The sequence below is a fragment of the Heterocephalus glaber genome, unplaced genomic scaffold (genome assembly GCF_053883595.1).
Source record: "Heterocephalus glaber isolate CG9 unplaced genomic scaffold, H.glaber_assembly_v1.0 deba00001729, whole genome shotgun sequence".
NCBI classification, from domain to species: Eukaryota; Metazoa; Chordata; class Mammalia; order Rodentia; family Bathyergidae; genus Heterocephalus; species Heterocephalus glaber.
In genome coordinates this window covers 4,619,217-4,643,486 of record NW_028258440.1, presented here as the reverse complement: position 1 = coordinate 4,643,486, position 24,270 = coordinate 4,619,217, and the positions used below count along the sequence as shown (strand labels likewise).

Sequence of the window (24,270 nt, the reverse complement as noted above, 5' to 3'; positions counted from 1 at the left end):
CCTGTTGTGCAAGCAGAAAGACCCGAGTTTGATCCCCGGTACCAAAAAAAAAAAGAAGTCAGATCATGTAGAAAGTGGTTTTAGTATAGGGGTGGCAGTGTTGGTTCAGCATTGGAAGATCCACCCCCAAAAGTCATCATTTTAACAGAGGAAAGGAAAAAGCCATATGATCCTGTCGCTAGTTGGAGAAAAAGTATTGGACTAAATTCTACAGCTGTTCATGGTAAAAGCTATCAGGAGAATAAAAGTAAAACAGAACGAGGCCGGGGATTTAGCTCAGTGGTTCCACCGCCTGCCCTGCAAGCGCAAGGACCCAAGTTCAATCCCCGGTACAAAAAAAAAAAAAAAAAAGAAGTAGAACAGAACCTTCTCAACAGATTAAAGACATGTACTCCATACTTCCAGTGAGACTGCCTTATATGAATGGAGAAGATACAATGCTTTCTCCTTGAGGAGGGGAACAAGGACAGATATGCTTACTCTCTATCTTTCCATTAAACTTTTAAACCTAGGTCCCACCAAAATAGCCTGGCAATAAAATGACACAATTAGGATAGGATTGGCAAGGTAGAAGCAAAATCTTTATATGTAGATGAAATGATCATCTACAGAGAAAAACTAAGAAATCTCTAGGAGCCCCTAGAACTTGTATTTGAATTTAGCAGGATTAGAAAACACAAGGCATATATAAAAATTCAGGTCTGTGTATACTTGCTATAAATGAAGAATTGGATATTGAAATGTAAAAGTTTGTAGAAGTACAAAGGACCTAGAAAAGTTAAAAACAAAAACAGAAAAACCAAAGAAAACAAAAACAGTGTTGGAAGATGTTTAGTACCTAATTTTAAGACTTCTTCTAAAGCTACAGTGATCAAGGCAGTGTTGGTGTAAGGAAAGACATATAGATCATTGGAATAAAACAGAGAATCTAGAAATAGAACCACACATATATGGTCCACTGAGTTTTGAAAGATTATTTAACATGAGCATTTTATAGAATATAAACTCAATTCAAGAGCCAAGAAGAGATAGTGTTTTCAGCAAATGGCACTAGAACACCTGGTGTCCATATATAAAAAATTAACCTCAACCCTTTATTTCCATACATGAAAATAACTTGAAGGGATCTATGAACCTAAATATGAAAGCCGAAAAGTATAATACTTTAAGAAGAAATTATCAGAGAAAATGTTTATGAATTCAGGGTAGGCAAGAACTACCTAGTATACAATAGACATGATGTATAAAAGAAAAAGATTGATAAATGATATTCCTCAAAATTTAGAACTTTAAATGACATCATTAAAATGAAAAGTAGTCCTTAAACAGACCATATTTACAATGCATATAACCTATGACCAGAATATATAAAGAATTCTTAGAGCTCATTAATACACAACCCAATTAAAAAGTAGACATAAGAAGATGATAAATAGCCAGTACAGCACAAGGAAAGGTGTGCAACTCTAGAATCAGAAAAATACTAATCAGTACAATAACAAGAATGAATTATACATTCATTAGGGAGATGAAGTTAAAAATTTTAAAAGCCTTGTCATGACTTTTTCTTTCTGTTGGATTCTCCCCTTTGTGTTTAATTTGTCACACCCAATGGATTCATTCTGCTGGGCTTCCTGGGGTTGTGATTCTCATTGTGTTTTCTTGGGTATTGTCTAAAATTTTTTGGAGCACCGGTTTGATATTCATGAAGTTCCTGAGGTGCTCTTTATCATAAAAGTATCTTATTTCTCCATCAATTTTGAAAGATAGTTTTGCAGGGTACATCAATCTGGGTTGGAGGCTGTTTTCCTTTAGGGCTTGAAATACATCACTCCAAGCTCTTCTTGCCTTGAGGGTTTGCATTGAGAAGTCTGCTGTGATTCTGATGGGCTTTTCTTTGTATGTGATTTGTTTCTTTTCTCTCGCTGCTTGTAGAATTTTGTTCTTCTGTTGGATTTCTGGAATCCTAACTATTATATGCCTATGTGTAGATTTTTTTTTTGATCAAGGCTATTTGGAGTCCTATATGCCTCACTTCTCTGTATGTCAAGTTCTTTTCCCCTCCTTGGGAAGTTTTCTGCCATCACTTCTGTGAAGAGTTTTTTTATGTCATCTGCACTCTCTCCTCTTTCTTCATTGACTCCAATCAGTCTTATGTTATTCTTCTTTGCATCATCTAGCAGCTGCTGGATTGATTTCTCCTTTTCCCTTACAATTTTAAAGAGATTTTTCTTTTCCTGGTCACTAATTGCAATCTTTTCTTCTATATGTGAAATTCTATCCTCACATTGGTTCATTCTGCTGCACAGACTTTTGATGGAGCTTTTAATCTCCTGGAAATCTGTTTGCATCTGTTTTATGGATTCCATTTCTTTCCTATGTTGGGATTCCATCATGTTCCTCAGATCCTCTATTTTTTTAATCTGTGTCTTCTCTAGATTTACTAATCATGTCTTGCACTATGAACACAATCTTTGCTGTTATCTGAGAAATTATTTTTTATTTCATTTTTCCCAGATCCTCTTTTTTTGCCTGTTCAGAGAGTCTAGGTGGTTGAGTATCAAATTGTTCCATCTTGTTTCCCTTTGGGGTTGCTGTAGGTGATCTGGAAGTCTGTTTTTGAGGCATGTTTATGTGTCTTCTCATTTCCACCGGGTGGGGGGGGGCCTGCTTCTGGGGCCTCCACGGCTCACCTTCTCTGCCCTAGGAGTGTGGAATGGCGGTGGGGGAGCCTCCTCGGTCTGTCATTTATTTTCTTAGGTTGATTCCTAGGTATTTCAGTTTTTTGGATGCTATTTTGAAAGGAATTGTTTGCCCTATTTCTCAGTGAGTCTGTTGTTTGTGTAGAGAAATGCTATTGATTTTTGTGTGTTGACCTTGTATCCAGCTACTTTACTGAATTTGGTTATTAAGTCTAGAAGACTTTTCATGGAGTTCTTGGGGTCTACTATATACAGTATCATGTCATCTGCAAATATTGGCAATTTGACTTCTTCATTTTCTATCTTTATTCCTTTTATTTCTTTCTTTTGTCTAATTGCTGTGGCTAATGTTTCCAAACTATATTGAACAAGAGTGGTGATAGTGGACATCCTTGTACTGTTCCTGATTTTAGCATGAGGGATTTCAGTTTTTGACTATTTAGTATATTGGCTGTTGGTTTTTCATAGATGGCTTTTATAAGATTGAGGTAGAGACAGTCTATTCCAATTTTTTCTAGGGTTTTTATCATAAATCCATGTTGGATTTTGTGAAATGCTTTTTCTGCATCTATTGAGAAGATCCTACAGATTTTGTCCTTGGCGCTATTGATATAATGTATTACATTGATAGATTTGCATATGTTGAACCATCCCTGCATCCCTGGGATGAATCTCACTTGGTCAGGGTGTATGATCTCCTTGATGATCTTCTGCATTCTGTTTGCCAGTATCTTATTAAGGATTTTTGCATCTATGTTCATTAGTGAGATTGGCCTATAGTTCTCTTTTTCGGTTGGGTCTTTCTGCTTTGGGGATCAAGGTGATGCTTGCTTCCAGGAATGAATTTGGGAGTATTGCTTCCCTTTCAATTTCATTGAAGAGTTTAAACAGTAGTGGCAGTAGTTCCTCTCTAAATGTCTTGTAGAATTTGGCAGTGAAGCCATCAGGACCCGGGCTTTTGTCAGTTGGTAAGTTTTTAATTATATTTTCAATTTGATTGATTGTTATTTGGTTGTTTAGAATTTTTAGGTCTTCTTCGTTCAACTTTGGTAATTCATATGTATCTAAGAATCTGTCCATTTCTTCTGTGTTTTCCCTCTTATTGGCGTATAGGTTCTGGAAGTAGGTATTGATGATCCTCTGGATTTCTGCTGGGTCCATTGTAATTTCACTCTTTTCATTCCTAAATGCATGGATTTGGGCCTTTTCTTTCCTTTTTGTGATAAGGTTGGGTAAGGGTTTGTCAATTTTGTTTAGTCTTTGAAGAACCAACTCTGCTGCATTGATTTTTTTTGTATCATTCTCTTGGTCTCTATTGAATTGATTTCTGCTCTGATCTTTTATAATTTCCTCCCTTGTATGAGCTTTGGGTTTGTCCTGCTCTTCTTTTTCTAGAAGCTTGAGGTTCAGCATCAGGTCATTTAATTGGGCTTGCTCTGTTTTCCTAATATGAGTATTCACTGCTATGAATTTCCCTTGTAAGACTGCTTTCATTGTGTCCCATAGATTCTGATATGTTGTACTGTCATTGTTATTTAATTGTAGGAACTGTCTGATTTCTTCTTTAATTTCTTTTGTGACCCATTGTTTATTGAGAAGTGTGTTGTTGAATTTCCATGTGTTTATGAAATTCTTGTGGTTTCTTTTGCTATTTATGTCCAATTTCATGGCACTATGGTCTGATAATATACAGGGGATAACTTCAATTCCTTTGCACTTACTTAAACATGTTCTATGAATGAGTATGTGGTCTATTTTGGAGAACGACCCGTGTGCAGCTGAAAAGAATTTGTATTCTGATTTTGTGGGGTGGATCACTCTGTAAATATCTGTTAAGTTCATTTGTTCAAGATTTTGATTGAGTTCTAGTATTTTGTTGCATATTTTTGTCTAGTTTATTTATCTATTTGTTACAGTGGGGTATTGTGATCCCCCACTACTGTTCTATTAGGGCTTATTTGATTTTTCATGTCCATTTGTATTTGTTTTTATATAGTTGGGTGCACTAGTGTTTGGTGCATATATATTAATGATTGTCATCTCTTCCTCTTGGATTGTTCCCTTTACAAGGATGTAGTGTCCTTCTTTGTCTCTCTTAATCAGTGTTGGTTTGAAATACTTTAGATCTGCAAAGGGGATAGCTACTCCTGCTTTTTTTTTTGGTTCCTGTCATATGGAGTATTATTTTCCACCCTTTAGCTTTCATTCTATGAGTTTCTTTCTGAATTAAGTGTGTTTCTTGCATGCAGCATACTGTTTGATCTTGCTTCTTGACCCATTCTGCCAGTCAATCTATTTCTTTTGATTGGTGAGTTGAGACCGTTGATGGTTATAACTGATATATATTGACTTATCATTTTCATGACATCTTGTTTTTGTTGGATTCTCCCCCTTTGCTTTAATTTCTTGTCGTGCCCGATGGAATCATTCTGGTGGGCTTCCTGGGGTTGTGATCTTGTCTTTTCCTAGGATATTGTCTAAAATTTTTTGGAGTGCTTGTTTGGTATTCATGAATTTCCTAAGGTGCTCTTTGTCATGAAAGTATCTTATTTCTCTATCAATTTTGAAAGATAGTTTTGCACAGTACATCAGTCTGGCTTGCAGGCTGTCACTCTTAAGTTCATCTTGCCTTGAGGGTTTTCTTTGAGAAGTCTGCTGTGATTCTAATGGGCTTTCCTTTGTATGTGATTTGTTTCTTCTCTCTACTTGCTTGTAGAATTTTGTTCTTCTGTTGGCTTTCTGGAATCTTCACTATATGACTATGTGTAGATTTTTTTTTTCAATACTAGTTTTCTGCCATCACTTCTGTCAAAGTTTTTTATGTCATTTGCACTCTCTCCTGTTTCTTCATTGACTCTGATCAGCCTTATTTTATTCTTCTTTGCTTTGTTCAGCAGCTGCTGGATTGATTTCTCATGGTCCCTTACTATTTTAAATATTTCTTTTCATGGTCACTCTAGATTTATTAATCATGTCTTGCACTATGTGCACAATCTCTGCTGTTATCTGAGAAATTATTTCTGATCTCATTTTTTCCAGATCCTCTTTTGTTGCCAGTTCAGGGAGTCCAGGTGGTTGAGTAAGACATTGTTTCATTTTGTTTCCCTTTGTGGTTGTTGTAGGTGATCTGGAAGTCTGGTTTTGAGATTTATTTGTCTTCTCATTTCAAGGGGTGTGTGTGGGGGGGTGGGGGTGTGTGCTGCTGGCACATGCGTGGCACACTTCCTCAGACCTGGGGGTGGTGGTAAGGTGGTCTGGAAGGCTCCTCCTCAGCACTTGGTGTGGCTCTGCTCCTTGGTGCTGGGGGCAGTGGCAAGGCAGCCCGGAAGGCTCCTCCTCAGCACTGGGGTCAACTCTGCTCCTTGGTCTGGGGGGCAATGGTAAGGTGCCCTTGAATGGTCTTCCTTAGCACTGTGGCGGCTTTGCTGCTCAGAGCTGGGGCCTGTGTTAAGGTGGCCTGGAAGTTTCCTCCTCAGTGCTGGGGGCGGCTCTGCTCCTTGGCACTGGGGGTGGTGGTATGGTGGCCTGGAAGGTTCACCTCCTCCTCAGTGGTGGAGGTGGCTCTGCTCCTTGTCATGTTGGTAGAGGTCCATAGTCCATAGTCCATAGTCAGTCCATGGTCGGCTGGCTCCAAGGCAGGGATGACAAACAGGCCCCACTGGAAGTTGATAATCTAGTCTGGCACAATTTAAGTTGAAAACATCAAACACCTGTCTTGATCCCTTGAGTAATGGAAAGGGTCTTGGGTTCTCATCTGTTTTTATCAAATTCTTTCACTTTAACTCAATTGTTTCCTGGAGGGTTGCTGAGCTGGTACCTTCCTGGACTTTTGTTGTTTTCTGGAAGCCTCCCTCTCCTGGACTAAGACATACTCTTATGGCTTGTGTCTAGATGTCTCCCCAAAGCCTCATGTGGTCATAGGTGGGTCTTTTTCAGAGGTGGCTGGATCTAGAGTGTGCTGCTGGAATTAAGGGTGTTAGATTATTAAATTAGTCCACTGATTTGTTTGGTACCTGCCCTAAGCTGGGTAGCCTAGATAGAATATAAAAGAGGCAGAAAGAAGCTGCTACTGTCACCTGTTGCTTGCTTTTGCTGTATTCTGCCTGCTATAAACTGTTTATCTCCAGTGACCCTCTCTCTCCCTGCCATGCCAACCTGAGTTGGAGCCAGCCAACTATGGGCTGAAACCTCTACAAACCATGAGCAGAATACATGATTTTTCCTTTAAGTTTGGGTGTCAGGTATTTTGTCTCAGTGAGAAAAGTAACTAAGACACATACATATATGTGTACACACATACATAGATACATATACACACATGTGTACAGGAAGTCCATGACTTACAAATATTTGAGGTGTGAAGTTTCACAGGTATACTGTATAAGATTCACTTTGTTGGATTACAGACAAATTTGACTTATGAACATTTTCCCAGAATGAAATTCATTCAAAAGTCCAGGACTTACTGTATGTTCCTTTGTATCCTTTCATTAGAATATTAAATCTATTTAAAAATAGAAATATAAAAATGATTTTTGTTTTGTTCACTGTTTCATTCTCAGGGGAAAGAAGCATGATAGGTACATAGCAAGTGCTCAATCTGTTGAATGACTAAATGAATGAAGCTATTAGCCAAGCCAGGGTGAGCAGTGTCTGGGATGCAGGCCTCAATGAGATAATACAGAGAGGAAAGTTAACTGGGACTTGTAGTGATTAGGATCAGTGACCCATACAATCTAGAGACAATGTTCCCCAGTATTTGTGTAGTTCAGAAAATAGAATTACAAAAATATTATCTTCTGTTAGTTAATATATAATCAATACAAATATATATAAAATATGCTGTAATGAAGGAACTTGAAGTATGAGCCATCAGCTTCAACCTGGTCAAGTGGTTTTGACTAAAAAGGTGTAGAGAAAGTGACAGTGTGCTGAGATGGTTAATGTATCAACTTGATGGTGCCATGTGATGCCCATATGTTTGGTTAAACAATATTTCTGGATGTGTCTGTGGCAGTGTTTCTGGATGAGATTAGTATATAAGTTGGTAAACTGAGTAAAACATGTTGTTTTCACCAATTTGAGTGGGCACCATCCAATCCATTGAGGGCCTGAGTGGAATAAAAGGGTAGAGGAAGGGAGAACTGGTTCTCTTTCTTCCTGTTTGAGTTGGGACATTGGTCTTCTACCTTCAGATGAGAACTTATACCATCAATTCTCTTGGCAGCCAGGCCCTCAGACTTGGACTGAAATTATACTCCTGGCTCTGCTTGGTCTCCAGAATATCAACTGCTGGTATGGGACTCCTCAGACTCTGTGATCATGTGAACCAATTCCATTTTCACATCTATATTTACAAGTATGTCTACATCTAGCTGTCTAGTCGTGTTGGCTTCTCTGGAGGAGCCTGACTACTCCACTTTATATTTAGGCTTCTAGCAATCCCTCCTTCTCTCCACCCTCAATATTCTTTCATAACCAAGGGAAGAAGTTATGGGAGAAAATAGCAAGTGTTGGAGGCTAGGTCGGCAATTCTTGGTAGTTTTTATTATATATTTTCACTCCTATTTAATAATGACACATTTTAGAACAAGCTGAGTTTTACTTCTGAGACTTCATTTACTATTTTTGTAGACTATATCTCAAATTTATGTCTTCCTCTGCAGTCCTATTTTTATCACCCTGGTCCAACCTTTGATCATCTTCTGCCTGGCAAAATTTAATAGCCTTCTGCTTGACTCTCTGGCTTCCAGCTGCTTTTTCTCTGTGGTGCATCTTGACATTCTAATTATCCTGAATATTCGCATGTATTTTAGTCCATCAGGGATGCTATAACAAAATACCATAGACTGGGTAACTTATGAACCAAGACATTTATTATTATAGTTCTGGCAGTTGGAATGCCCAAGATGAAGGTGCTCAGAGATTTGGTGTCTGGTGAGAACCCAATTTCTGATTCATAGAGGGTGCCTTCTGCGGGCATCCTGACAGTAGGAAGGGATGAGGCAGCTCTCTAGGGTTGTTCTTCCTAGATAGCACATGCTAGTTTTGTCCTCACATGGTGAAGGGGCTGGTAGCTCTCTCGGGCCTCTTTTATAAGGACTTTGCTCTCATCATATAATCACTTCCCAAAGGCTCCATTTTTAATATCATCCCCTTGGGCATAAGGTTTTCAACATATGAATTTGGGGGGAACACAAACTTTTAGATCATAGGAGAAAGATTGTGGTTTTAGAGTTTGGGGGCCTCCACAAACAGCAGAGACTGCTTAAGATGGAAAGATCAAGAAAAGAGGGTAAAACATTCATCAGCCTTCACATTCAATTACTCTAGAGACAACCACCATGATCAGGTAGACAGTCTTGCTGAAATGCTTTGGGTGTGGGCAGGGGTGGGAATCTAGTATCTAGTTTGTGACTTCCAAAGGTCTGGGACCAGAGAAACCCAGTACATCAGCATATAGATAGGCCTTTTGGAGATCCCTATAATTAGGATGTTTGTTGTTCCCTTAGCTATAATTTTATCAAGATTCTGGACCAGAGAGAAGCCTTTATTAGCACAGTCTCAATGGGGGAATCCTCATACTTACTCTGCGCTCACCTATTTTTTGATGGTGGCACAGGAAGGGATAAAGGGGGAGGAGGGTGTGGCAATTATTGTTTTGGTTGATTGGCACTTCCCTTTTCAACCCTTTCCTGCCTGTCCTCCACCACTCCTGCCTAGCTACTTCTCTTAGACACTATTATCTATCCCAATGGACTTCTATGGTTTCCCTAGGAGTGTTCATTGTCTTACATGACACTAATGTCCTTACCACTTGATCTGGGCGCTTGAATCAAATTGGTAATGAGTTCTTTCTTCAGAGTTTTTCTACTTGAGATCAAGAGTGTTAGGATTTAGATCTAAAATATCCTCCCAAAGTCTCATGCATTCAGACTTGGGATTTTTGGAAGGTGATTGGATTGCAAGGGCTTTAACTTCAGTAGATTAATCCATCATGAGATTATAATTTGATAACATTATTGGAAGGTAATGGAAATTTAAGAGGTAGGGTCTAGTTCAAGAGAAGTAGATTGTGGGGCATGACCTTGGGGAAGTATATCTTGTCCCTGGCCCTTTCCTCACTGACCTGACTTTTTCCCTCTTTCTCTGCTTCCTGGCTGCCATGAGGTGAGCAGCTCTGCTCTGTTCTGCCCTGCTGCCATAATGTTTCTGCCTCACCTCAGGCCCACAGTAATGGAGCTGGCCAACCATGGACTAAAACATCCAAAACTGTGAGCCAAAATAAACCTTTAAAATTCCTTTCAGTTGATTTATGTCAGGTATTTTGTCACAGTGGTGAAAAGGTGACTAAGACAGAGAGCACTTCAGTTATTCCTCTCTGAGTAGTTGGCCTTGTCAAAATGTGACACTTTGGAGTTACTGATGACAGTAGTGAGAGGAAAGAATGAAGTCATGATGTAGGTAGGAAAGGTGACTGATATGGAGAGGCCTGGCTCATTCTGTGGCTTCATTCTAGTTGTTTCTGAGGACCAGAGAGATTCCTGGCTTCTGATTCCCTAAGATAGTAATCATGACAGGTCATATTTACATCATGCCCTAAGCAGTCCAAATAACTTATTGATGCCTTATAAGAACACTATGAAGAAGATAAAATTATCATTTCCATTCTACACACGAAGATACTGAGACTGTACAGGAAGGTTGAGTAACCTTTCCAAGGTCACAGAGGCAAGACTTGTACAGTTGTACTAAGTTCCATGCTCTGCCCATCCTAGTAGACATTCTCTAAAACCCCACTGCCTAAGCCAGTTCAGGGACACCACCCTCCCCACTTAGGCAAGAAAAAAGGCTCTAATGGGCAGAATTACCTTTTGAGTAGCCACTTTAAAAGGTTTGTTTTTTTTTTTTGGTAATGAGGATTGAACTCAGGACCTTGCACTTGCGAGGTAGGTGGCGGAACCACTTTAAAAGTTTAATTTTCTTCCTTTTGGCCTTGCTCCTCCTTTTCACTTATCCTTTCTTTCTTCTTTTATTTCTTCCTTTCTTCTCTCAGCTTGCTCCTTTCCATTTTGATATCCATTTGTTAACAAACTCCTTATATTCTCAATTACTTTCCAACAGCATGCAATTGCACTGTCATCTTCCAAAACCCTCTCCTGACTCCATTTCCCTCTCAGCTTCAGTCCTGTTTCTCTGCTCCTTTGTACAACAAAACGCTTTCCAAAAGGAGTATGTGTGTGCAGTTTCCAGCTTACTCCTCTCTTTTCATCCTGTCCTAAAGCCACTCATCAGGCATATGCCTCTGCCATGCTCCTGAAACTGTAAGGTCACAAATGAACTCCATGTGGCTAAACCCAGTGGTCATTTCTCAGTTCTCACCCTAATTGCCCTTCTAGCAGTATTTGAAACATTCACTCCTTCTTCATTCAAACACTTTCTTCACTTGGCTTCTAGTATGCTATGCTCTCTTGGTTTTCAGATGCCAACTTCTTTTCAATGTCACTCGCTGGCTTTTCTTATAATCCTGGCCTTTTAATCCTAGAGTTCTTCCGGGCTTACTCTTTGGACCTTGGTTATGACCATGGTGATCTCATTAATTCCTATGACTTTAAATATCATTTTTAAAACTGGCAATTCCTGATTGTGTATTTGCAGTGTATTTGTATATACTCTTTTGTAACATTTAGATTCTTTTACCCAATTGGCTAGTTGATATTGTCACCTGAGAGTTGTGGCATCTCAAACCCAACATGTCCAAATTTGCTTTTCCTTTTACAATCTGCTCCTTCTGTAGTGTCTCCCCAGCTTAACATTCCAGTTGTTCAGGCCAGGAAGCTTCATTTTTCATTCCACAATTTCTCTTAGATCCTATATTCAATTCATTCACACCTTCAAAATATATCTAGAATCTTACCATGTCTCATTACTTTCAATGTTACCACCATAGGTCAAAGTCACCTTTATTTTTTGCCAGGATTCCTAAAATTGCCTTCAACTCATTTTCCCACTTCTTCCCTTCCCTTTTAAAATCTTTTCACTTAGCTTCCAGAGTGACCTCTGACAATGTGAATTGTACTATGTTCTGTCTTTGCTCAAAACCCTATCATAGCTCCACTTTTCACTCAAAATAAACCTCAAAGTTCTTATGGTGGTATATAGGGTACTATAGGATCTAGGTACCTATTACCTTTCTGGTCCATGTTTTGCTACTCTAACCTTTCTTCCTGTACTCCAGGCATACTGTATCCTTCTGTTCCTTGAATATATTAGCTGAGGTCTTGCCTCAGGGCCTTTGCACATGCACTTCCCTCAGCCTGGCATAGAATACTTCTCTTCCAGATAAATACATAGCTCATTCCCTTACCTTTTAGAAATCCTGGCTCACATGAAGTTTTCTCAGGTGCTCAAGTTTTATCCTATTTAAAATTTATCATTGCTCACCAATATTCCTTATACTCTTCCCCTTATCTTTTTCCTTAGCACCTAGTTCCTTCCCATATACTATATCATTTATTTACTTATAAGTCTATCAGTGTTATGCACTGAATTGTGTCCCCCTTTCAATCTACATGTTGAAGTCTAACCAGTTCCCCCAGTGTGGCAATATTTGGAGATGGGACCTTTTAGAGGTAATTATGCGGCCGTGAGGGTGAGACTCTCATGATTGGATTACTGCCCTTATAAGGAGATATATCAGAGAGTTATCCCACCCCTCTCTTTCTCTCTCTCTTCCATGTGAGGACACAGTAAAGGTTTGGCCACCTACAATCTAGGAAGAATTCTCTCACCAGTGAACCAAATCAGGCAGCAACTTGGTCTTGGACTTCCCAGCCTCTAGAACTATGAGAAAATAAGTTCCTTCCAGTTAAGCCATTCAATCTATGGTATTTTGTTGCAGCAGGTCAAGTTGATTAAAACAGGTCCTGTCACTAGAGCATATGCTCAACGACAAAGAGTTATGTCTGATAGCTTACTGTTGTATCATCAGTGATTAGAATAGTTGTCTAACATTAAATATTTGCTAAGTGAATACATGAGTGAATCAGATGGTGCTTGCAGAGAGGACAACATAGACATGAACACATTACAACATAGAAAATTGTTCAGTCCTATGATGAAAGTAAGTTTCTTGATGGGGGTGCTCAAAGAAGGGAGAGGTTATTCAGGTATGAGGAAGGAGTCAAGGAACAGGGGGAGGGCTAGGTGGAGGAGTTAGATTTTGGGCTGGGTTTTTTAGGAAAGGTATGATTTAGACTTGTGGATATACAGGGAAGCACAGGAAGCTCAGTCAGGTTAAATAGGGTCTGTGAAGGATTCAAGTGGAAAATCAGGTTAGAATGAAGTCTGGGGCTAAATCATGAAGGGTGCTGAATGCCAGGTTCAGGGGCTTTGTCTTTGAGTGTGGTTTAAAGTTGAGTGGATGGGAAATTTACAGAATTGGCAGTAAAAGTTTGAGCCATTGATTAATGATTTCCCTGAATTAACTTTTGGTTTTTATTCAATTAATTACCTCTAAACTGAAAACTCCAAGTTTACCAAGGGCTTGATTCTGTGATTCCTAGTTGGCTGCAGATAAGAAACAAGGAAAGAGAAAGGAGTTTTGAATATGAAAACAGATACACCTCCAGGGAAAGAGCTAGATGACTTCTTGGCCTGGAGGATAAAGATGGAAACCCTAAACTGCAGGCTTAGAACCTCTGTCCATGTGTAATCTAATAGGTAATGTTCACTGGGGCAATACGGCATCTTCACAGAAAGGAAAGGTCAGGATGGATCTGGACTCTGTTGTTTAACAACACAGGAAAGGATGTGAACCATCTTAGAAACATTTTCATTTAGAAGGATTAAAATAAAAAAGATTTGGTGATGGGCATGGTAGCATATGCTTATTATCCCAGCTACTTGGGAGGCTGAGGAAGGAGGATCACAACTTCAAGGCCAGCCTGGGCAACTTAATGAGACCTTATCTTAAAATAAAAAATGACAAGGGTTGGAGATGTAGCTCAAGGTAGAAGGCCCCTGGGTTCCATCCCTAGTAAACACACACACACACACACACACACACACACACACACACACGATTGGTACTAAAAGATCACGTTTTAGTCACCTGGTCAACTTATATATGTTAAATACCCAGATTATCTATTGCTCCTGAATAAACAAGACATGATTGTATACTGGCTTTACCAGTATGGCACAGATTGCTGTGTATGTGGTGCACAAACACACATACAGAGAAAGAGTGAGCTGTACAGATAGTCTTCAACTTGCTATGGTTAGACTTCACCATTTTTGACTTTATAATGGTAGAAAAGTAATACACATTCAGTAGAAACCATACTTCAAATTTGGATTTTGATCTTTTTTTGGGCTAGCAATATGCAGCATTATCTTCCCTTGTGATACTGGGCAGTGGCAGCCATGGCTCTCAGTCAGTGATGCAGTCATAAGGGTCAATAACTGATCCTTTACAGTGTGCAGTGTTGGTAAGCCGGGATGTTCGGTAGGCTAAGTAGATTAAATGCACATTCACTTCTGGAATTTTGCATTTATGATGGGTTTATCAAGATGTAATACCACTGTAAGTTAGGAGCATTTATATTGTGTGAAACACATTGAATTTAGCATTCCAGCTTTTTCTCTCCCAGATTATTTGGTTCTGGTTCAGAGGAGTAGAACATGTTTTATTAATGTATTAAAACTCACCTACACCCTTGATTCTTTGAGCATATTACACTCATCTTTGCATCCTTCATTGGCTGCCAGAATATCTTGGGCAGAGTAAGCACTTGAACAACATGTGAATTGCAATGTTAAATTTCATGTCTTGAGGCCCAGACACATGAAACACACTGTTTTACTGCTGTGGGCACAAAACTTATTTAAGAGGGGATCAGATAACGCCTTATGTTTTTTCCCCTATTTTGCTTTGTACTGTATTTAGAACTTGTTGCCTTTTTATGATTCCAACCACATATTGGGCAGATGTCTTCAGGGACTTCTTTCCAGCAACTCCCAGATCCCTTATGTGTGCCAGAACTGATGGTTTTGAGGCTAACATCTTGTGAATAGCATTTGGTTCATTTTCTCTTAAATACAGTCCTTTATACTTGCTTACATTGAAGCTCATCTGTCACTTTTTCACACAGAAATACAAGCTTGAGGGAGCCTCCTGTCACTTAAACATTGACTTAGAATGTGCACAGAATTAGTATTTTGATTGTTTATAAATTTTAAAATATTGTCTTCAGTAAATGTTTATGTAGACCTTACCGTGTGATGGACACTTTTTAAAGCAATTTGTAGGCATAAACATATTTAATAAAATTAATCCCATGGCTAAAATTTTTTGATAAGTGTATTATTTTAATATAATTGGTTTCATTTGTATTTTATCTCATGGTTTTAAGATCATGCTGGTAAGGGGTCCATGAGACCAAAAAATGTCAAGAACCCTTACTTTGTATTCTCTGGGCCATACTAGGCAGAGGCTGGAGATGAAGTGGACTGGAGATTGGGAGGACTCAGGAATCCTGCTTTTTCATCCCAGCTCAATCATGCACTTAGTGGTGCAACCTACGTCTTCATCCTTTGAAGACCAAGTCTTTGTTCTTTGGAGACTTGTTTTCCTTAGCTGCAATAGTGGCGAGTGAACCATTTTTCCCTTGAGAGCTCACAGGTCACTGTGAAGGTCAAATGACATCATGTCTGTGCGTCATTGAGTTGCTTTGAAAATCGTTTAAAGTACCAATAAGGTATTTATTGAGGAACATTAATGAGTTAAGGTTTCGGAGGTCTGGTGCTACCGGTGACTGTTAATTTTAGGGTACTCTAATATTTAAACATACTTGAAGTGAATTCAGTTGGGCAGAACACTTTAATATGTCCTGCATAGCATTTTCTACCTAAGATCTAACATTGTCCATAAGGCTCGAAAGCCTGAAGGGCTCATACCTGTGTGTAATCAATTTCTTTTCTTCTCTTGCCCTAATAATTACTATGCCTTTGAGATCTTCCTCCCAGATAGAAAATTTAGGCAAGCCATGATCTTCAAAGCTTACCATCAAACCAAATAACTGGGATGATTTTATGGCTCTTGGGATGTGGGAGCTGGAAGCCCCTTTTGGCCTCTTGTTAATGGGATGCAGCCTGTGCTATGAAGGAGGGCCAGAATTGGAAGGATCCTGAGACTATCTTTGAAAACAGCAGAAGTTTCACCTACTTTCATGGAGCACTGGTCAGAAAAGTCACCTGAATTCTTCTGAGCTAGCAGGTGTCATTCTTCTTTTAAGTTACTGTGTGACCCTGGGGGATTTCCAGTACTGTAAAGGTAACTCTGGAGTCATTCACACATTGTTAATATGATTATTATAATGATAACTATTTATTGAGCACCTTGTCAGGCACTTTATGCTGACCAAAGACCATTCTTTGAAGGAAATATACTTAGATTTCCACTATTTCTTAAAGTCAAGGTCTTGGATTGTAGTCCAGGCTGGCCTCAAACTTGCAGCATTCCTCCTACCCCAGCTTCTCGAGTGCATTAGAGGAATTACAGGCATTACAGGCATGTGCCACCACACCTAGCTGGTTTTCTCCTTTATAGATGAATATAAGAAGTCTCAGGGAAGTTAAGTGACACTGTTAGAAAGTGATGTGGCAAACCATGGTATAATAGCAAGAACACAAACTGAAGCCAGGCTAACTTGCATCCAACTTCTGGGCTTCGTCACGTATTTCTGTGCACCTAGGTGAAGTAATCAAACTTTTCCAAGCCTATTTTCTCCTCTTACCCATCTTCAAGCTCCCTAACATTTTTGTCCCTCCTACAGTACCTGGTACATGATAATTGTTTAGCAGGGTCTTCCACAGAAACACGAGGGAAGGAGTCGTGTTGTGTTCACTCCTTAATTTCTAGGGCCAAGACTTGCACATATCAGGTATTTTATAGTGGCACATAAATGAACAATGTAGGGTTTATAATATTTACCAATTATGTTAAATAAAATATTAGAGCAGTAGAAAATTTTGGGCTTGCAATTGGAAAGACAAGGGTTTAAGTCTCATCTCTGCCTCTTCAAAACTTAAAAAAGTTACTTTACATCTCCAAGTCTCAGATGAAGCCGAGGTGAATATCATCTACTTTTCACATGGTAGTAAAAATGAAATGAAAAAATATCTTTATTTATGGGGGTTTAGTTCAGTGGTTCCGCAGCCTGCCTCGAAAGTGCAAGGTCCCAAGTTTGATCCCTGGTACCAAAAAAAAAAACAAACCACCCTTATTTATCATTAATCTTATCATATATCTATATCCTGGTTCATGGGACTCATAGATCAATGTTAGCTTTTACTATTGTTATGGCTTGTACCTAGATGTCCCCCCAAAGCCTCATGCACTCATAGGTGGGGCTTTTCAAAGAGGGTGTGATGTGGGCTATAGGATGTGATGCTGGGATAAAGGTTGCCCCACTCTGGGTATGGGCGGTGCTGCCCAAAGGGGTGGGTAGCCCGGGTGGAAAATAAAGGGACAAAAAAAAGCAGGGTGCTTCTGCTGCTGCCATTTATTGCTGCTTGCTGCCTTCTCCCAGCCCTGCCATGCCATGGACTATTTCTCCTCTGTGAGGTCGATCTGTCCTGCCACCTTGTCTTGGAGTGAGCCGACTGTGCACTGAAACCTCTACAAACTATGAGCTGAAATAAATCTTTCCTTCTTTAACTTGTGGTGTTGGGTATTTTGCCTCAGCAGTGAGAAAAGTAACTAAGACAATTATTACATAATATTATTTGCATGGAGCTAAGCATGCTATGCAAGTACTCATTTATAAAACATTTACTGTGCACCTACAATGTTCCAGGCTCTGGGGATGTAACAGTGAGCAGGAGAAATGAGGACCATGCTGTCAGAGAACTTACACTCTGGTGAGCAGGCAGGGTGAGGGCACTGAGAGTAATATAGTTCAGGTCTGAAGAGTCAGACATCATTCCCACCTCATCAGCACTGTTCATGGTTGGAATCACTGAATATTTTTACAGCTTTGGCTAAAGTGGGAAGGACTTAAACTCGATGTGTTAAAAGCTCTCCTTCTATCTTTTGGAAGACAAGGGCTGGCTCTACTCCTTTTGTATCCTACAGTGCCTGGGTCAGTGTGTGGGATAGAGTAAATGTTTGGAAAAGGTTTGAACAGCTGACTTTCCTTTGTTGAGGCCCACTGACATGATATACCCCACAATTCTGGGTGTGAACATAAAAACATGTCTTTAAAATGTGGGTAAGATCAGGAACTTTGGCTGAATATAATCATTATTATAACTCTGCTGAGAACTCACCATGGGCCAGGCGCTGGCCAGGCTGTTTGCAGATGCTATCTTGTTGAATCTTTCCTACTGCTCTTTGAGGTAGATATAAATTCTCCTTAATTTTGTCTATAAGGAAATTGAATCTTTCATTGTGACCATGTAACTTCCCTACAGACTCATGGGCCAGAGGTAATTTGGGCAACATGACTACAAAATAGGTGCTCAGCAGATGGTAGCAATTGTGGAGAAAAATGGAGCCAGGTCTATGTGATGCATTATACTAGGCAACTGAGAATCCCAAGGGCTTACATAGTTTTACTGGGTGAGTTGACAGTTCTTGCACATTTACACTGCCCTTTCAAATAATAGTTTATTCTGTACTATAAGGAAACCATACATTTTGGGGTCCAAATTGAAAAAAAAATTTCTGAATAACTTGGAACACAGATATGCATCTAATTTTCTTTAAAAAATAACATTCATTTGTACTGAAGATGCTTAACAAGCAACTTGGCAATATTACAAAATCAGGTGTAGAGATACCACAGGACTGGGTGGAGGGAGATGAAACAACCATTTGTAAAGTAAGAGGAAACTTGTATTCATTATTTTCTGCCAAATATCTTAACAGCTGTATCTCATAAAAATAACAAAACAGCAATATTTCAAAATTATGGAGGAACACCAGTCATAAATAGCACTGAGAATTTTGAAGGAACAATAGCTTCATTAATAAATCTCTATGGTGAATGTAAAGAATTGTGAGAAATGGCATGTGCTGTAATGTGATTATGTAGTATAATGCAAACATACTCTGTTCTTACACATTGTAACAACTCTGGATGAGCGTATCAGTCAGGGTTCTCCAGAGAAGCTGCCAAGTTTGAGGGCTGGCCAGCAGGCTGGAAATTTCTAGCAGGAGGGCAGGAGTTGATCTTGCAGTTTTGAGTCTGAAGTAGCCTGGAGGCCAATTTCATTTCTCAGGGGACCTCAGTCTCTCCTCTTAAGGCCTTTAACTGATTAGATGAGGCCCACTCACATTCTGGTAGGTAATCTGCTTTAGTCAAAGTCAACCAGTTTAAATGTTAATCACATCTGAAAAATACCTTCACACCAACATCTACACTGGCGTGGGAATATTAACCATCACAGCTAGTATATTCAAATACACTGGGGAGGCATCCTTGGACCAAAGTGGTAGGTGTAATAGAAACAGTTTGCAATATAAATAAATTAAGTAAAGGAGAGTGAGGTATTTAGGTGGGGCAGTTGCTATGTTAAAATTTAATTTTATTTAACTGCTAAGTGGAAAATGTGCCTTGATTTCCTACATATTATTAAAACAAGGCATTCCAGGAGCTCTGAGACTGGTGAATCAAACCCTTCTGCTGTGTTGATGACAGAGGTGCTTCAGAGAGGAAGCTAGTGTAGAAATAACCCCAGTATCCTCTGGGGCCACAGCGGGGTGTTTGAGGGGAAGCCAACTTTGGCAGGAATGGGCTGCTAAGGAAAGCTGCTTCTAGTTGTCAGTTAGGGTTAGCATCTTCTTCCAACATCCTAGTAATACAAAGGGAGAAACTGAGGTGATCTACCAGAGGGTCACTTAGCAAGTTATTCAAATCAAAACACAAACTGAGGTATAAAAAAGGAATATTTATCTTTTAAAAATACAACTTTGAACACTACTGGCATCTCATTTACAAAGGATTTTCATGGAACACTCTCCATTGTCTTTGCTTATTCAGTGCATCCTCTTATCTTCCAGGCAGTTCAAGGGAGGGCATGCTTGTGTTCTAAGCCCCACAGCTACTACCACAAAAATAAATAAATAAAACACGATCTCTGCCTCAGGCATTAGCCCCAAAGCCCTCTCCTTTCCTTTCATTTTCTACCAAGTAGAACTTCCTAAATGGTCCACTTCCAACTTCCATGCCACCTTTGCAACCTGCTGTTTGGGCATAGTAGAACTGGAGGTGTCCCCAGCAATCAGCACTCCAGGGGGACCAGACTGATTTGTAGGATGCCTCATACACTCTGGCCCATTATTTACTCATTAGTTCATTACTATGAATACTCATATCAACTCTTTACATTCAGCATGAAGTAAACATGGTATTTACAGCAGTACACGGTTTGCAGTTCGACACACTGACAGCAGAAAAAAGGGACCAACAGACTTCAGAAGGCCAGAGGAGAGAGTATTAAAATAAATTCCTTCTGCTAATGTGTGTGTATGCATGTGCCCACATGTGAATGCATTTCAATTCATAGAAAACTAATCACGCTCTCCTTTAAAAGCAGACTATTTACAAAAGATTTTTGAATAGTACAAACACATGCTAGTCATACTGAATACTTGGTTTCTGTGAAGACATCTAGATTTATTTTTTGAAATTCTGAAATAGACCTTTTTATCTGTTGGAAAAAATAACTTTGGAACATTTGTCAACTTTTGGTTCAAAGCAATTTTGCAAAAAGCCACAAATCATGCTTTGTTGTTTCAAAGGTCAACCTGGTAAGCACCATCTAGAAGACACTGATGTGTTATTCATTTACTGGTCTACTAGGGATTAGAAAGACAATGGCAGTTACACAGAGTACCTAGTGCTCCTCTTATTCCTATCACCAGCAGCAACAACATTAACGTGAAAAGTTTGGAAACACAAATCACATACGAATCATTAAAACATTTCAGTTAACAGTTTTTTAAAAAAATACCAAGGTCTACAACAGTAGTACAGACACCGAAAACACTCCAAATATTCTTTAGTTGGAGGACTTTTTCAATACTACTACTAAGAAAAGAAAACCAATTACCAGAAAGGGGAGGGAGTTACAGCACTTGAGATTTGAGGCATTTTCTTCTTAGGACCTGCAGTTCGAGGTGCTGTTCTAGGATCCTTATCTCAACTCAAAAGATACTCCAGGAATGAATTGACAAATTTAAAGCAACTTCCACTTGAAAATCATTGAAAACACAAATCACTTTCTAAGCTTGTCCAACACATATTTATTTTCAGGATCCCATGGTAGGCAAAGAGATTCAGGTCAGTTTCAAGCCCTCAAAGCCACAGAATTTCCATCTCTTCTCCAGGCTGGCTCCAACTCCGGTCAATTCCTGCTTGAAGGTATGCTGGAGTTTACCCATGAGGCATTCCACGTCACTGGTGCAGATCTGCAGGGCAGAGAGCATACCCTCCATTCTAAACAAGTTTCATGCTCTCAATTGTCTTCTTTCTCAGTGCTGCCTACTTTAGGATGATGATGATGATGATGATGATGATGATGATGATGATGATGGTGATGAGTGTGTGTGTTAGGGGTGTGTGTATGGCTTAACCTGCTCCCCTTCTTGCATGGGAGTTGGTAAAGTGTTGGTAGAGTGGCTTTCAGACAGTGGTGTTCCTCTGCTGTGACCAACAGACACTGTTCACTGAGCTTGCTATTGGAAAGAGCTGATATCAGTTGTGTGGAGAAGTGTGGGCGTATAGTCAGCTTAATGACGGCTGTTCAGTGCAGGAGATGCTATGTGAGGCCCACTGAAGCTGCCAAGTCTTTTGGGAGGGGAGGGAGGCAGAATTCCTCACACACGCATTCACTTTCAAAGGAAAAGCAACAGGAATGTGCAGTGCTCTGTGTTCCTACTTCTATGCATTCTCTTTCCTCACTTCATATTCAGACAGAGAGACAGACAGACAGACAGACACATATCCACCCCCCATCTTAACACAAAAACAAATGTGTGGACTCCTTTAGACCTTGTTTTAGGTAGTCATCTTTGCATTAGTAGCAACCTTCCTAACTGTGAGCCTGGCCACCAGGGCTTGGTTGAAACCCTCAGTTTCTTGTTTCAACACTTTTTGTCCTTGCCTCAATTGTTTCATAGTAGGTAATGCATTGGTGATTGTGGGAGGGCTATTTGCAATAAGCCTTCCAATTTTGAAAATCAACATTTGCTTATGGATAAAGGCCCAGGACAAAAGTTGGATGGGCAGGAAAGCTGGTTAATTTGCAGTTGCTACGTAAATCAAGAGAAAGGAGGAAAATTCTTCTCAGATGTATCTTGGAAGTATGGTGGCCAACTCATTCAATCTTGCTCTAGACTTTCATGGTTTTAGCACTGAAAGTCTCAAGTGCAAGAAAACTCCTCAGTCCCCCACCAGCCTGGAAGAGAAGCTCGATGAATCACAGTGAAACAGCATGTGAGGGAAACTTCCTTAGATCAATAAGTAATAGCTTATTTATGCATAAAGAAAGTAAGGTCATCTGTTCACAAAGAGACCTACATCCCCTGGATTCCCTCATTCAGGCCCCACATACCTTATTATCAAGACGGTGCAAGTAGGAACAGATGTATTCAATGCTTGCTCCAAATGGGTGAACATGAAGGAACGTGGAGATAATGCCTATAGAGATAATCCCAGAGGTTACACTTGAGCATGGCATTCCTTGAGATGTTTCAAGTGACAGAGAACTAACTCATATGCATAACACCGACACATGTACAACATAAATGTACTAGGTGCTACTCTAAATTTACATATATTCATTTAACCTTCACAATAACCTTGTGAGGTAGGTATTCCTCATTTCACAGATGAGGATACTGAGACAAAGAAAGTTGAAGCAACCAGCTCAAGATCACACACCTGCTAAGTGTAAGAGCTGGTATTTGAACACAGACCTTTGCTCTTAATCACTACACATGCTGCCTCTTACTATATAGCATCACAGGCAGAAAAGCTGGCATTTAAGCAGTCATTTCCATAACTTGTGATGGTTAAGGACCATTTGAATTCTAGAATTTTACAATGACTCTATGCTACGCTTTTGCAGTTCTTTCTACACCTGAGAGGCTAAGTCCTTAACTTAGACTTCAGTCTCTTAGGTGTAAATAATGTCTTGTTGTTGGGGCAAACATACACATCAGGTACTTTGCCTAATTAACCTAGTGCCTCTCATAACACAATCTGCTGATTATGTTTGGCATTTTTGGGGGGAGTAGTTCTGTAAAGAAAAGCTAAACTTTTCATTCATGGCTGACTCAAGTGGTCACTAGCATGTTGTGCTTAAGAGTCCCAAATCTCTTCACATAACAGAATTCTTTAGGCAGTTTACAGCCTCCAGGAATGCACCTGACTTCTACTCACCCTAACCCTGAGTGAGCTGCTCTAATGACCTTGATTATTCTGGCCATTAGCTTAATGTTCTAATCTTTCTCTGGCAACAAGTTGAAAAAATTGCTAAAAATTATACTATTTATGTTATTTTAAATTGCTCTCCTTTTATAAGATCTTTGGACATTGAACAGACCCAGAATTGTGCTTACTGAAAACTGCCAAGAAAAAAAGTGAAATCTGATTTGGTTTATAAACTACAACTTTTCTGTCCCTTTAAGACTGACAAAGAATAGCACAAGTTTAAATTGTAGCTTGAAGTGCAGTCAGTTGTTTGAGGAAAAAAAAACTTTCAAGTATCAGATGGCCAAGAGATTGGTTGGGGTATTTTAGGAGGAACTGATGGAGGAGCTCAAAATCTGCTCAAAATGGATGCTGCTGCTTCTAACATGACATTATTCTTAAATGACTAGGTAAATTGAATTTCTCAACACTGATTCTAGTTGAGAAATTTAAATTTTGAAGAAGACAGTATACATTCAAAGAAATTCTAGATGTCATGGCCAAGAAAGACTGTCAAGTGCCAAGAAATAACTCCATAGTTTAAAAACACTAAGCAGTTTTTGTGAGTTCACAAAGAATAGACTTTAAAAAAAATAGATTTCTCTTTCTCTCTGTCAGCTCAAGGCTGCATTCTTTAAAACACAGAACAAGAAACATTATTTTGAAGAACCGTTTTTTCCCCCTCAGGCTATCCATTACAGAGGCTTTCTACACCCAGCTCTTCTCTGACACATCTCTGTTGCTGTGCCGATTTGTTAAAAACTGAGTTGGAAAACTTTGAAAGTTGTCACTTTTCCTGAGGCCTCAATGGCAGATCTCCCTGCACATCCTTATTAACATATCAGAGTATTAAATCTGAATATGATACCCATTACCAGAAGAGACAGGTATATCCTGAAAGTATGTAGAAGGGAGTCAGTTTGGAGGATTCTGGAGATTGGGGCCTGGCCACTGTAAGACTCAACTTCCTACAAGGCAGCTGGGATTAACTAGCCGCCTCTAAATGCCTAAATATTTTACAACCTCAATCTGCCACACTTCTCCAAATGGTATATAAAGCCAACAAGCATTTGGGAATAGCACTG

At 39.5% G+C, this 24,270-nt stretch overlaps 1 protein-coding gene across 14 annotated transcripts in view; it reads right to left on the bottom strand.

Moving 5' to 3' along the window:
* Positions 1 to 24,270, bottom strand: part of Enox2 (ecto-NOX disulfide-thiol exchanger 2) — a 344,879-nt gene that overhangs the window by 10,088 nt on the left and 310,521 nt on the right. For 13 of the 14 annotated variants that reach the window (XM_087199818.1, XM_004860065.4, XM_021240586.2 and 10 more), the window contains 2 exons: positions 22,326 to 22,411; positions 19,639 to 21,180 (listed from right to left, as the gene is read on the bottom strand). In XM_087199818.1, coding sequence (XP_087055944.1) covers positions 21,049 to 21,180; positions 22,326 to 22,411 — 218 coding nt within the window. In that variant the 3' untranslated portion in view covers positions 19,639 to 21,048. Of the gene's footprint in view, positions 1 to 19,638; positions 21,181 to 22,325; positions 22,412 to 24,270 lie in introns of those variants that run through there. The other variant, XM_087199815.1, reaches the window with a different exon arrangement.